The 14893-nt window shown below is 39.5% G+C and overlaps 1 protein-coding gene across 6 annotated transcripts in view; it reads left to right on the forward strand.

Moving 5' to 3' along the window:
* The window catches only part of ARHGEF7 (Rho guanine nucleotide exchange factor 7), a 112340-nt gene that overhangs the window by 35047 nt on the left and 62400 nt on the right, over positions 1 to 14893 (forward strand). For 5 of the 6 annotated variants that reach the window (XM_057390306.1, XM_057390263.1, XM_057390297.1 and 2 more), the window contains 3 exons: positions 9558 to 9642; positions 11117 to 11247; positions 13652 to 13853. In XM_057390306.1, the coding sequence (XP_057246289.1) occupies positions 9558 to 9642; positions 11117 to 11247; positions 13652 to 13853 (418 nt within the window). Of the gene's footprint in view, positions 1 to 7371; positions 7437 to 9557; positions 9643 to 11116; positions 11248 to 13651; positions 13854 to 14893 lie in introns of those variants that run through there. The other variant, XM_057390279.1, reaches the window with a different exon arrangement.

Genomic DNA, 14893 nt, shown 5'->3' on the forward strand with positions numbered 1-14893 from the left:
TTTTTTTTTTGTTTGTTTTTTTGGTCCACAACAGATAAGGTATTTTTCTCCCATGCATTGGCTCAGGTGCTGGTCTCTGATACTGGCCTGGTTTAGCAGGAATTTTGCAGCAAGCTTTTCAGCTTTTCTGCGAGTTAACTTTAATGGCCTCCTGAGTGAAAAAGGTATAAGGTGGTGTCGGAGAAGGGAGTTTGGGAGATTCTATTCCTGAAAGCTTGCACTGGTCCATGCAAATCCTGRGCAGGAATGGTTTACCTAGACCAATGCTGCGTGTCTCTCCCTGAGGTGTCTGCCTTGTCCTTCACAGGGATGTCTTGTCTGCTGGCCAGGAAGCTGCTGCATATCCTCACCTTACAGGYTGTTGCATTAAATTGGCTTCAGTTTTTTGTCTTCCTTGACCAAAGTTGTTGGGTCCCCTGGCTGCCCAGGCAGCTCCACCAGCCCTGCCACGGGATGAGTGGTCACTACAGCAGGTGCTGGTGAGGCTTGTCCCTGCTTCTGGGATAAGTCCTCAGTGATAAACCATGGATCAGGAAGGGTCTGCTTGGGAGGAGCTGTAGCTCAGGAGTGTGCATACAGTTTGGTGTTCTTCAGTGAATTTTTAAAAGGGAAGTAGTGAATTGAATTTACTYTAGTTGAAACCTGATGTGTTGGTTTTGGGGCTTGTTCATTTCTGCCAACTGCTTGGGAATGACTTTTTTTCCAATTGATGATTTTGAATTAAATGGAAGTTTCAACAAGTTATATGAAAATTATGTAAGCATTTATTCTTAATTTTTGGCACTTTCCACAGTGTATTAAGGAAGCAATTGAGATTTGTGATTAAATCCCTTCTTACCAGAAGGGCGTAACATTCCTTTTTTTTCCTTTCATTCTTACATTTCTTTGTTACCTTTTCCTCCCTCACACTTTTTTTTCCACATGTTTAATCACACTTAATCAAATTCTGACTGTGCCAGAATATCAATTTTCTCTCAGTTTTTCTTTTTGGCTGCTAGTACATATTTAATAGTACAAGCATTTTCCTGTTTCTTCTGTTAATATGTTTATTTTTAAAAGTGTGCATGCACAGAGCAGAATGAGACTCGCAGGCTGATAAGCAGTGGGGGAGATAAGTGCACTTGAGGTCAGTGGGTCTGTGCTTCTGGCTCGTGCTCGGTCCGAGGTTCATTCTCCATTGATGCTGAATCTGTGCATCATCTGATCACTTGGCTGCACACATTTGTTCCAGATGAAATGTGAGCATGTGATGGCATTTAAGTTGTGGTTAGAGCACGTGGTAGTGTAGTAAAACAGCCAGCAGGCTATTTTAAGAGGGAGATGATAACCTCATGTAGTACAGAATCTTTTGCAATAAGATTCCTCCTTTCACCCACCTCCAGCTCTTGCTCTCCAACACGCTCTGGGYGTGCCTGTGTCTCTGAACACTGCTGTTCTGAAACAAGTCTGCCTTGGCAGTCCTGCTATGTCTGTGGTACTTGGACTTCATGGAAATCTCCATTTGTTTTGAAAAAGGAGATTTGGATTGCAGGACCAGAGAAGCAGGTTAGCAGGTTTTCCTAGTTCTTCTTTTTTCTTTTTTTTTTTTTTTTTTCTCCCCAGAAGCTTTTATTATATGAATTAGCTTTTTGCTTCATTATAGAGGCCTGTCTTCCTCTCTCCATACAGCATGGCTTTTGAAACTAAGCTGATACATCAGAAACTAGTTGAGAAATGTTGGCAGAACATGCATCTAGACAGAAGGCATCTGAAATCAGTTGTGGCAAGCCATCCTTCCTGTGTTTTTAGGTAAGAGTATGGAGATGTTCACAGTTTAGCTGATGTGTACTTTCTTTTAATTATAGAAAACAAATCTAAAATTCAAGTATGCCAAAAGGAGACATCTCTCTTCCTAATGTTTGAAACATTTTTGAACGTTTCCTGAATATATCAACTTCCTCTTTCTTAGGTTTAATCTGAGCCTTAAAATATTTATTGTGTCACTACTCAGTTCAGCCATTGGGAAAGAGATGATTTCATTCGGAATGCTTATGTTCAGTAACTACTTTCAGACCCTGGCCAGGCCCCTTGGGTGGCCTGTTTTGGTAGTCTTAACCATTGTTGCTGTCCTGTCATTTTGATTTCTGCTCTGACTGATCTATTTCAGGTCAGTTTTTATTTTCGGTGCTTCTGATACTATTAGTTAGCATGAAGTGCTGGTCAGGAGTTTGTGCCAGAGTAATTTTTTAGAYTGTTCTTCCATTAAGGCTTTTTCATGACTTGTTCTTTTTAAACTTACTATTGGGRAAACAAAGGAAAGTCAGGAAGAAATTGTAGATGTATGAAAATGAAGATGTCATAATGTGTGTTTCTACATAAAAATGGGAACAGTTTGCAGATTCTGTTGCAGTAACCTTACTYGAAAGTTTGACATTGATCTGTGGATTGTGGAGGAGAAGGTGGGATCCCTACCTCCGAGCCTTGTGCTAGTACTGCAGGGCATGATAAATATGCTCTAAACTTGGGTGTTTGACTTCCTAAGTCAGGAAGGCTTATGTTCACCATGCTGCTCCATCGTGTCAGTGTTGAATGGGGCTGGTGCCCAACAGAGTCTGAAGTAGCAGAAGCTGTGGCATGAAGGAGTAGCTTCCCAAAATCATGATCTGCTACTATGATTTAAAAAAAAAGTGTGGCCATTCAAGGGACCAACTACTCCACTTACTGCCAGTTGTTCATGTCTGAGAGGAATTGTAGTCTTGGGAAGGTGAGCAGTTGATAGTGTTAGAGACATCACCTGATGCTTTATTAGCTTTATTATCTGGAAGACCCAAAATTTGCCAGGTTTTTTATTTTTTTCAGTAATTGCAAGTTACTGACAGACTTATTCAAACTGATTACCAGCATTTGTCTCACAGGCAGACTTAAAAACTGATGTCACAGGCTTTCACCTGCTACATTGATCTCCAATGAACTATTCATACAGGAAGGCACTGGTTTCATGAAGCAGAAGTGTCTGCTCTCAGATTCAGTGTCATTGTCATTGTCCTGGAGTAGATATTGGTTTTCTTCTTGTGAGGAATAGGGGTGGGGGGAGAGTAATGAGACATAGAAGCTGCTTTTCTTCTCTACAGTCTGTTTCATTTGAGACAATCCTTTTCCTTGCTCTTATGGGTTTCCGTGAGAAAATGACTATTTAATCATGTTCTTGTTTATAAGATGCACTGGCAGTGTATGCCTTGTGCAGTTACTAGTGTAAATTAGGTTTTACCGTTTTTATCACTGACTGCTTACTCTACTTAATAGAAGCAGAGCTGTCTGTATTTATTTCCAAATATATACTTGTTTTGGTGTTTTGTTTCTCAGTGCTGTGTCTTCTTACTTGGACACACAGCATTCAGTTTGCATTTTGGCCTGGACTTCCACAGCTGTGTTTCCTGATTTATTTTAGGGGAGTAGCTTTCATAGTTGTCTGTGTATATCAGGAAGAGAGGTGGGTTTTGCTGGGCTGAGTCTTTCTCAGGGTGTGTTTCTGGCCAAGTTTTCCTGTTGAGGTGCCTCTCTTCATTGGCACTGGAAAATGCTTATGCAGTAGCTGTGTTTCAGCCAAGCATGTAGGTGTAACAAGTTGCATTGGCAAGTACTGAGGCATCTCCACTTCCAATAACTTTTATTTTTGCCTGTAGTTCCAGGAGTGTGAGCTTCCTTTAGCCATAGCACTCTATTGTGTGTTAATACCTTGTGTCCCTGAATGTCTCTGTGGCAGCTGGGTTTATCACTTTGTGGTGACATCTRTAAGATCCAAAACTTGCAACGCAGTTTGAAAGTGTTTTAGGATGCCGATGTGATAAATGTAGTTTTTGTTTTGCTGTGCAGATAGAAATTTGGAACAGGCTTATGTTCTTATGTTTTGTTACACAAGTGTAGGCAGTGCTAACCTTTCTATTTCTGCTTTTAAAATTGCATCCTGCTTTTTGACTACTAGGTGTTTATGCTCAAAAATACTGAATTCTTACAAAACTTCTTACAAAACAATTTGTTTGAGGATACTAAYTTGCCACATCACATTCTAAAAACAGATTTGGAAAACTTAAGAAATGGTACAGTTCATCTCCAAAAGGAAAGTTGTTTCTTTTTTTWAAAAATGCCATTTTTGCTTGTGTTGATGAAAAAAGTTATGTATATTTAGTTTTGGTAATGTTTAGATGTTTACTTTGAAGCAGTGACTTAGGTAAGATGTTGTTTAGTATTTAAAATGAATGCTCTGTAGAATCCTTAGTGCTTTGATGTGTCTGGTTTGGGCAAAAATTCTTGGCACTGGAAGKCTTTAGGGCTCTAAAACAAGTTTTTTAACCTTTGTCCTCTTTGGATTTGTGTTGTAAATGTGTATCTGGATGCAGGCACACACAGATGTGCACTACAAACTTCCATATATATTTTTACAGCTGGTTTTGCTTGCATTTGTAGATAACATTCATGTCTTAAAAGTGCTACTAGTTGCAGGAATTAAATAAAGCTTTCTAGGTGATGTGGTGTTTTTAATACAGGTGRGTTTTTACTTTTGAAGAGCAGGTTTATATGAGCAGCAAAATTTATTCTAGATCACCTCTTAAGTTATATTTATTCTTTAGCACTGGCATTTCTCTTGTGAAATGTTACCAAATGGCACAGAAATCTTRTACTGCAGGCCTGTTCTCCCAGTTATTTTCCAACCTTTCCTTTTATCTTACTCTTAATTTTTGAAACAGAATTTAATTTTTTTCCTTTTTTTCCACTCTTCCTTGTGCTGTACAGTGCTACATTTGGGAGACAGTATGCTTCATAGAGATTTCCAGAAYATTTGTAATCATCTCTTCTCCCCCAGCCCTTGCTTTCCTCTCAGTTGTCATAGTTCCCTGCTTTTCTTATCTCTCTTTTTGCTGCTGCAGCTTTCAGATGATAATGCACAGCTCAAGGAACAGCTGCTGCATAATAGCKGCAGCCCCACTTAGAGCTGACCTAATGTGAGAATAAATGAACAAATCTGTGATTTGCATGTGGGCTTACCTACAGGGTCTTTTTCTCAGCTCGGTTGTATTAGGTGTCATCAGAGGAAGGTGAATCGTGAATGGATCCCCTTGCCAGCTGCTCCCAGGGTTGTGTCACACTGCAGCGGGTGGCACAACAAAACAAGGTGTTGGGATCCGTGGTGTCTTTCAAGATCACCTGTTTCTAACCATGAGTTGSTTTTTTTATTTCCCTACCACTTCTTTATCCACGCTCCCGCGGCCAAAAGCACTGCAGTGTGTGCAGTGGGAACAGTGGAGTGACATGCTGTCGTGTCACGCTGTGCTTTGTCAAGCCACTCCGCTCATTTCCTTTCATTTCCTCCGGGTGAGTGAGCCAATGTTCTCCTAATCCYTTGCATGAGGGGCCTGAGGCTGCAAAACTGAGCTGGAAAGTGTCCTGCTGGTTTAGCACACACAGCCCAGGGGTCACAGCTTATTTTGGGGCTGGCTGGTGAGGTTAGGAGCAGCAGCAGCCCTGGCTGTGCTGCACAGATGCCTGGGCTGCTTCTGTGTCAGCTCCTCAGCTGCTGCAGTTGATGGTTCAGTGCTGCAAAGAGAGCTCACACCTATTTTTGTCAGATGCTTGAAGGGTTAATRCCTACTGGGAATGCTGTACCTTGTATACTCAAGGCAGTAGTCTAGCAAGGAGAAAACTTTCTATTTTGCTTGGTTTTATTCCATTTTACTCTTAACCAGTATATGACCTTTTCTTGCTATGACTGTTAGATACAGCCTTACTGATGCTTTGGTAGTTTAAGGAAAAAAGCGAGTTAAAGTTCATAGAASACATATTTGAACAAAGTGTGTGTTTGAAAGCTTGACTGAACTACCCTTGATTTTCTTTTTTTCCCTGTCTCCAGTTGTAGACCTTGCTTTGTCAGGTGAAGCACCTTTATTTTAAAAACACCTTCTCCATAACTGAATTCTGACTTCAGCATCAAGAAGGGRGAAATAAAATACTATAAAGGTTACCTGAGGCATTAAAACTGACTGRTCTGAAGAAAAGAATCCTGCTGCAGGCTTACTGTGTGCTGTAGTATGTATCTCACCAGATACATTTTCAGCTTTATTTTCTCATTTCCTTTTTTTTTTTTCATCAAGTTCTTGGGTAATGTTTTTTTCCTTTCAGTAGGTACTGGTTGTTGCAGGGATGTGAGGGATAAGCATTGTTACTTTAGTTTTGTATCCTTGTTGCTCCTAGATGAGAGATGCTGTTTGGACAGAAGTCTCCATCCACTGAGGGTTAATGGTTTARATGACTCAAAATGGCCATAATAATACATTCAGGTAGTTTTGAATGTTATGGAGTTTAGGCAGATTCATGCAGAGTTTAGTCTTGTTTAAAATCACAGGGTGGATGTGGTAGTTGAACAACCAGTATATGGCTGAAATTAATCTCTAAGCCATTTTGTTCGGTGTTGAAGAAATGTGAGTGATGGAAAGTTGAAAATGGCTCTCGTGAAGTGAGTTTAAAAACTGGCTTATTAATAAACTTGATTATAATTACAAATGCAGAATGACCATTCAGTGTGTATCTTGCTGCCCTTGCTGCTCGAGCACTTTAGGTAACATTTCATCAATGACCTGGAAGAGATAATGAAATTGTTGTCAATAAAATTTGTGGCCAGTTGAAATGTGGGGACAGAAAATGCATAGTGGACAGCCAGGCTTGTGTGCTTGGAATTAGTGTGGGGTGTGGAAAAGGAAGCCAGAATCCATGGGTCAGGGCAGGCAGTTGGCAGGCTTTGGCACTCAGTGTCCTGTGACCAGGGGCCAGAATGCTCTGGAGTATATGCCTGGTGTTGTTTGTAGGTCACTATTATTAGACTGCTCTGGTCTCCTTTTAGAATACAGTATCTGTCTGGGATATTGTTGTTGTTTAACCCCATCTGTGTTTGTTGTTTTTTGTGGGTTTGTGTATTTCTTTGTTGGCGTTTTTTTTTTCCTTTGGTAAGGGTTTTATAATCAAGATTTAGTCCAAAAACTTTAGAGTGCCTGAAGTTTTTTCCCTCACTTTTTATGTCTCCAGGTTAGTTTTTTCTTACACATTTGTTGTGTTACAAGATCTCTCTAGAGGGTGTCATGTCCCCCTCCCCCTTCGTTGTAGGCTGTTGACGAACATACTGGCCATGAGCTGCTGAGGGAGGCTTCCTGTCAGAATTGCTTCATGTAAAATCACAAGGAAACAAATGTTTCGCGTATCCTCCCTTTGTGCTGTTTCCTGTGAAGCAGCAGACTGGATGCATGTCCTGGATACAGTTTTTTTATGGCACTATGCGTGTTGGGACGATCCAATCAAATTGTTCTTGGTATCCCCTATAGTAGCAGGAAAGGAGGCTTCCTCACACCCTTTTGTTCTCAAGTTAGCCTGGCTTTGGAGAGCTCTTGGCTCTGTCAGAATCCAGAATGAAGGTGAGCTTAAAATGAATTTAGGGTTGGGTTGTTTTTAAGTTTCTGTAAGTTTAAGCTGTAATTTGTAACTTTTTTWAAAATGTTCCTTTTCTTAATCATTCTCTTTGTCCCTTTTTGTGCCTTTCTGATCCAGTTCTGGTTTCTGCGTCAGCACCTGTCTTGTGTATTTCATTTTCTTAGGATCTGGGCCAGGCCTTTGCAATTCTGTTCACACTTCAAGTTTACTTGTTTAAAAACTACCACAGTAAGTGTGTAGTAACAATGGAAATTTCACACTCTTTATACTTTCTTGTTCCATAGCACAAGTTTTTCCCCCAGTTTGAGCAGTGGTTAAGCTGATCTCCAGCCTGGTTTTGCATTTATAAATTATGCTGTTAATAAAACCTATCGCATCTTTTTGTTAAATCAGATTATTTATTATTTCCTTAATGCCTTTTTTTTGTACATAATCTTTTAATATTCCTTGTGTTTGAGGCAAAGCCTTACAAAAYTCACAACTAGGCAATTCCCTGGTGCCTCTCCTTACTAATAACAGCTTCAAATAACTAAGAGGAGTCTTTGAAATTATCTGTAGTCCAATGAAACTTGTTGAAATAGTTATTTTATGTGAGTAATAACTACTTGGAGTATAGTGGTGTGTGGTTCTGACTGCTTGATGCTGCATGTGTTGTGTGGCATTGCTTTTCTGAGCTGTGTAAATGCTCCTCCAGCTTGAGAGATTTTGACACCTGTACAGCGCAGGTAGAATTGCTGCTTTCTGGGACCAGGGATGATCCTCAGTCTGAGGAGGGAAAAAATGAACTTGTTAACATGTGTGAGTACCTCAAATACTGTGGATGCATTGGAAGGTATATACTGTCATTAAATGTTTGCTAAATCTGTTCTATCTTTCCTGGGATACTATATAACCAGTCACAACTAGTCTGGCAACCCCTTCTGTGCTTACTTTAGGTAGCTTTTGTTAGCATTTTCACTTCTCTTGGGTTAAACTAGCCTTTCTTTGGTCCTTTCTTGCTTCTCCCCCGGGATTATGGGGTTTTCCTCTCTGGTCTTTGAAGACTGTTTTCTGAGGTAAGGGCTTTTTAAAGTGCTTGTGAGATGGGTCTGTTATCAGGAAAATGAGCAGTTTTTTGTTGACTTTTTATCTAAAAAGTGCTACACTGCAGAAAAAATCTCTTTCTGTTTCTTACATAATTTGGAAGAGCTGTAGCAGCTGTCTTTTATTGTCAGCTTTCTAGTGTTGCAAAAAGGAATGTTGTGACTCCTTTCAACCTATGCAGAATCTATTGTGAGAAGTATTTAATGAAGACTTTGGATCTTTGGATGAGTGTTTCCCTTACCTCAGGCAAATATATGTGTATATATATAAATATTTTTTAAATGTCCTCTTTCCCCAAAAAAATCCAGATGTTTAATATCACCCAGTGTTTGAAMGTTGTTGGAGTGTTTTCTGCAAGGTAGTTCAAAATTTGGATCTCCTTACCACCTAGAAAATAGAAACAAAATAAATCTTGTTTTTCATCCCTCCCCTCCTCTTCCCAAACCTCATCCTCGATCTAACCTATGCAGCAACTCCATTCTTTTAAAAATTCATTAATGTTCAGGAATGCTGCTGAAAGGGTAAAGAGATAGCATGTACACTGTAGTGCTCCTTAAAGCATTTGTCGTTTTAGAAGTRCGTTATGAAAAATCAGTACAATATCTGTGCGCTGCGCTGCCACAGAAAAAGAAGAGAATGGCAAGAGTAATGGTAACCTGTAACTTTTCACCAAAATGTCTCAGGAGTCCTTCTCTCATCTGATACTTGTKTTATTCAACTTTCCTGTAACTTAAATAATACTTGATATTTTTACTTTCTCCTTTCTTCAGTTTTTTCAAATGCAGCTGTTGCTATATTATCTTTCCATTTTAAAATGCCCTARTTTGTTGGGGTTTTTTCCTTGTGTTTAAGGAGAAACACCCCTCCCCAACTCCCATTTTACTGGTTTGTACCAGCCACTGAAGATGTACCTTGATCATGCAATAGCTCCTACAGTTGTGGTTTGTATGTTCTTATAGAAATGCTTAGCTTAAATGCTTTTTCTATGAGTTAACTACATGATGTTTTTGGTTTTTTTTCAGACTTTTGATGCAAATGACCTCTATCAGGGACAGAATTTCAGCAAAGTTCTCAGCTCTCTTGTGGCTTTAAATAAGGTGACTGCAGGTAAGTAGACTGCCCTGTCATATGCTGGCTTACAACTTTCAGTTTGCATCAATGTGTATTTATACCTGTTGCTGTCCCCATGATGAAGTGAACATTTCAAAGGAGCATCATTTTAAAGGAGCTTTTGTTGAAGTTCCAGTTTTTTAAAACTTGGCAATGGCCTCTCTCTCTGGGYTCTCCCGTTGTGTCTTCTGCAGAAGGAAGCTTTGTGGTAGAGCTAGGGCTGAACCTTTGAGATAGCAAGCAATTTAGAAAAAGGGCCTGTTTTTTTGCTTGTTTTTCTTTTTTTTGCCTCCGAGTTTGAAATGCTAAAGTAGTCCTTTGCTCTATTCTGTTATTCTCCTGTTTGAACAGCCTTGTCAAAATTTTTGCCATCCTCAGTCTTCATTTCCCAGCACTATCATCCTTTCTTGYCAGTAACAAAATGTCTTTGATGACTTCTGCTCAGATGAGTAGAGTTGTCTCTTCAGGATTGATRTGGAACAGGAGATACACCTTTTTCACTGGTGTCCATGGCTTTGAACCCCGTATATGTTATTTCCTTTGAACAAAAAATAAGTTGGATTTGCATAATCATGATCTACTTCAGTCTGAAGGTAAATTTTAGGAGACTGTAGTTTTATCAACCTCCTCAATATGGAGGTCAAGCTTTGGAAGTAAAGCAAACTACAAGCAAAGAGAGTAACAGGCATGAAAACCAGGAGAGCAGTTGGGAGGCTTGTGTAATCTAGTGAAAACATCAAAGTTTGGGACAGAAAATGGCCTTGTGCCCCCAGCTGCCCCACTCTTGGCTGGGAGGATGGGATGAGCCCTGTTTTGCTGCTCTCTTGGTGCCTCCCAGCCCACAAGGGACCCCAGCAATCCCTGATGGCACATAACCCTTCTCAGAGGAGAGACAAATGGAAGAGGGGAGATGTTTTGGGAGGGTGTTGTTTACTTGAGAAGCAGCTTTTTTCTTTTCTTCTACTCCTAGTCCTCCTTCCAAAGAAGAAAAARAAATGGTTTGGTTGGCAAATAAAAGGGGATGAGACAAAGGAATGTAGGAAAAAAGACAGTGGAAGGAATGTTTTAATTGAGAGGGAGATGGGGGGCTGTGGGAAGAGCWAAGAAACAGATGTGGCTGGCTTCACTTCAAGCAAGTTTTATGTGTTCAAAATTCTTGGCTGCTAGCTAAAATGATGCTGGTTAATTACCTTTAAATAGACTGGTAGTGAGTAGGAATAGGGTAATACAACYCTAACACTCCTCGCTCTAAACAGGCCAAATTGTTTTCTTGTCTGTGTGGGGAAGAAATTGTCAATGTCTCAGGATTTTAGATATTTATTACTATAATTTTTGTAAATCTTGAATTACTGAGCAACTACAGATACATCAAATCTACTTTAGGCATGTGAAATTTGCAGAGGTAAACAGAAGTTAGAGATGCAGATTTTTTCAAATTCTAATATTTACTTTTTTTTCCACCCTCCTACAGACATAGGGCTGGGCAGTGACTCTGTATGTGCACGTCCTTCATCTCATCGGATAAAATCCTTTGATTCTCTGGGATCCCAGTCTTCACACAGTAGAACTTCAAAACTCTTTCAGGGACAGTATCGGAGTTTGGTAAGTTCTGGAAGAATGCAGCCTGCTGTGGTGAGACTTTTTTTCCCTTTTCCCCCCTTTTTAAAAATGAATTTTGTAAGTAGATTATAGTGTAGCAAAGTAACTGTTTCCTCTCTTTCACTTCTGTATTTTTAACCTGTGAGGKTTTTTTTGCAGCTTTTCATATGATGTTTCAAAATACATGCAGCTTTTTGTGAACTTCTGATTACTTTTTCCTTCTTTAGTGTCCCATGTTGTCTGCATAGACAGCATCTTCCTGGATTTATGTTTTCTTTTCAATGTAAGGATTTGCTTTTCCAAAGGCAAAAGTGTCATTTTTTTCTCTGTCTTTTGAGTTTAGGGGTGATGACTGAAGATAATTCAAACCTCAGTGAAGGTGATACTTTGAACTTGGGCAGTAGTGGTAGTTGTTTCTGTTTTCTGTTACATGTTCAAGGTTGATCCTTCTACTTGCCTTTGATCTACTTTGATCTACTTGATCATTGTTTTATCGTACAGCTGAAATCAGGGTTGAATACCTCATGGAAATAGTGATAAAATGTGCTTTTGGTCACTGAGGGTTTGCAAGGAGGGTTCAGATCCCTAAGGAAAGCTGCTTTTTCYGTGGCTTTCTTAGGTGTGGTGTCATGTTTTCTCTGCTTGCAAAGCTTTTGCAGGTTCTTGCCCATGTCCACTAATCCAAGCTCCTGGTCTGCTGTTCACAGCCCCTCTCAGTTTTGCAGATGCAGCAGTTGGTGGGACAAGCTGTTATCTATCACAGATCTATCTAGATCTATTCAGTATTTCTTGATCTGAATTGCTCTACACAGTCAGAGCAGAGAAGTGCAAGGAGGAGAGAAAGAGAGCTAGTGGCCAAACCTGAGAAATTCCTAGTTTGGTTTTATTGCTGTAGATGATCAGTTTGGAACTGTTCTCACCCTGTTCTCTCATTAAGTTTGCACTCATTTCCTATGCTGGAAAGCCATCCTGGCAAGCAAAGGGAATGTAGTTGATCTCGCTGTGCAATGTTTCTGCTTGTTTTGTGGCTTTCTACCTTTCACTAAAGCAAAACATTTGTTGAGCAGAATGGATGGAAGCACGTGAGGTACAAGCAGAGGACTCAGGCAGAGGCACTTGTTTGAAAACAGATCTAATTTTCAAACACTGGGACTTACACTATGTTGTGGCTTTCTGCATTTTTTCAAAGTTGTGTTTACCCTCATTTTCCTGTAGTTTCTCAGGCACTAACTCTGATGTGAGTTATACTGAGCTGTGATACAATAACATGGTTGCTGGGTGTATGAGTTAAGCTGACATGTTGTAAGATCCCAGTGACAATATGCAGTCCTTTGATTGTGTCAACTACGTAGACAAGATGTAAGTGACATTTTTTTACCTGGATAGCTGASTAGGATTACATACACAGTAATTTTCTCACTAAGTTACTTTTTTACCTATGCAGATATTAATCCTTAGTTAGGAYAGTCACACGTGATTTTTAGTCCTCTCAGTTCCAGTGCAATGTATTTAAAGCTGTCCAAGTATTGCACTTCTTTAGCAAGGTAGGTTTGCACAAACTCCCATGAAATGCTTGAACGGTGCAGATACTCAAAATTGACATCCAARGACAGAATGCTGAATTTGACCATCATAAATCTGTAAGACTTCTTGGTTAGTTCTAAGAACATTTAGTTGTTAGGACAGAGGGATAATCTGCCTTTACATCTGTGCTAGGGGATGAGGATGCATACATAGTGTTATATGGACAGCTGCAAGTGTGACATGCTGCAGGCTTCCAGCTTTGCTAACCTTKAAAGAAATGATTTATGAGTACTATTCAAGGTAAATTGCATAACTCTTTCATAGGTTTTGTGAAAGAACCCTGTCCTTCTCCATTGGCAGGCCATGGAGATTTGCACTTTCAGCTGYGGAACCCTCCAACCTGATCTGTTACAGGAAAAAAAGAAAAAGAAAAGGTTTTGAGCTGCAAGCTCTCTATATATCCAAAATTAAATTAAACCCAACTCAGTTTCTCCGTCCTTGCAGAATAGAAGATTTTAGGAAGAAACTCTATTATATTAAGCGTTTGCTACTTTGTAGTTGTTAAAGGCAGTTATAGAAAATGTGTATGTTTTCTTGTGTGAATAATAATTACTCTCATTTTAGCTCCGTTAACCCCTTCTGAATCTGAAGGAGCTGTAATAAGACTATGTACTCCCATGACTGATAAAAATCCATGGATTAAAAATGACAGAAATACTGGAAATGCTAAATTGCTTCTTGTAAAGGCTTTTGAGTGAAAATGCATGGAGACTGTTGTGTGTGGAAGAATGACTGTTTCCTTTTTATAGATATTTCTGCTTTGCTCATGGAAATATTGTTTAAATCTCTAACGATCATTTCATTCTTTGTTTTCTCTTACTAGGACATGACAGATAACGGCAACCATCAGTTGGTAGTGAGAGCAAAATTTAACTTCCAACAGACAAATGAAGATGAACTTTCTTTTTCAAAAGGTGATATTATTCATGTTACAAGAGTGGAAGAAGGAGGCTGGTGGGAAGGAACTTTAAAYGGAAAAACAGGGTGGTTTCCAAGTAACTACGTACGAGAAATAAAATCAAACGGTGAGTTTTGAAGGGGAGACCATATTTGCAGAAATTCTTATTTTGGAGAGGTTGATGGTTGGTTGATTCATTAAAATTTCTAATGCTTTTTGTTTAAGCTTGACTTTATTTACTGAACGTCATCATAGCAATCATTAATGCTCAGAAACTTGCACTTTCCCACCCTGGTTCACTGTAYAGAATGCTGAGAGGCTTCTGAATTAGCAGTAAACATGCAGAAAACTCGCCATTCTGTTTGCTGTCATATTTGGCCTGCTCTCACTTCCTTGGTCTGAATTCCTGGAATATGGAATTTTGAGTCAGATGCTGACCTGCTTTGAATTGGTGCTTTGGGTTTAAATAATGAGAGAGTYCCTACAAAAACAAAGAAAATAAACCAGAAAAAACCCTAAACCAACCAAGAAAATTATTCAACGTCCCATTACTTAGAAGTAAACAACTGCAGGAAAGAAACCCAATTCTATCAAAATCTACTTTTGAAAKATAATGTATTTGTGATTTTTCTTTATTGTTCATGTACCTTCAGCTGTTCTTCATACAGGCTTCATCCTTCCACTGAAGTTGTATTTTGAACTTTATACAGTGAGGTGCCTTCTATAAATGCCATCTAAATAYTGGAAGTATCGTTCCTTTTTAATCCACTAGGACATTRCTGTGGGTGGCATAATTTTTCTGTYTCYTTTATTTCCTTTTTTACTCMATSTCTTTCCTTGCMTGARCTTATTTTCAGAGATTAGGGATAAGCCTAGTGGGAWAAAATTACCCAGGGTCTCAAGAAGGCTTTGCCACTCTTTCCTTTGTCACAGCTCCAGTGAAAACACACATCTTCTGGTTCCGTGCTGAAGCCATTGCTATGGCTTTTTCTGTTTTTTTCCCCCATTATGAGGCAGCTATTCAGATGCCTGATTACAGAGTGAGATTATGGGAGCAAAACTCCATTTTTAAACTTTCTTCTCCAGTTGCATGCTCCTATTTTCTTCCTTGATTTGCTATCTACAGTCCCTTGTTGCAAAATGCTAGTCTTAGATCTGCAGCTTCAT

The sequence above is a fragment of the Malurus melanocephalus genome, unplaced genomic scaffold (genome assembly GCF_030028575.1).
Source record: "Malurus melanocephalus ecotype Western Australia unplaced genomic scaffold, MMel_1.1 scaffold_1, whole genome shotgun sequence".
Lineage (NCBI taxonomy): Eukaryota > Metazoa > Chordata > Aves > Passeriformes > Maluridae > Malurus > Malurus melanocephalus.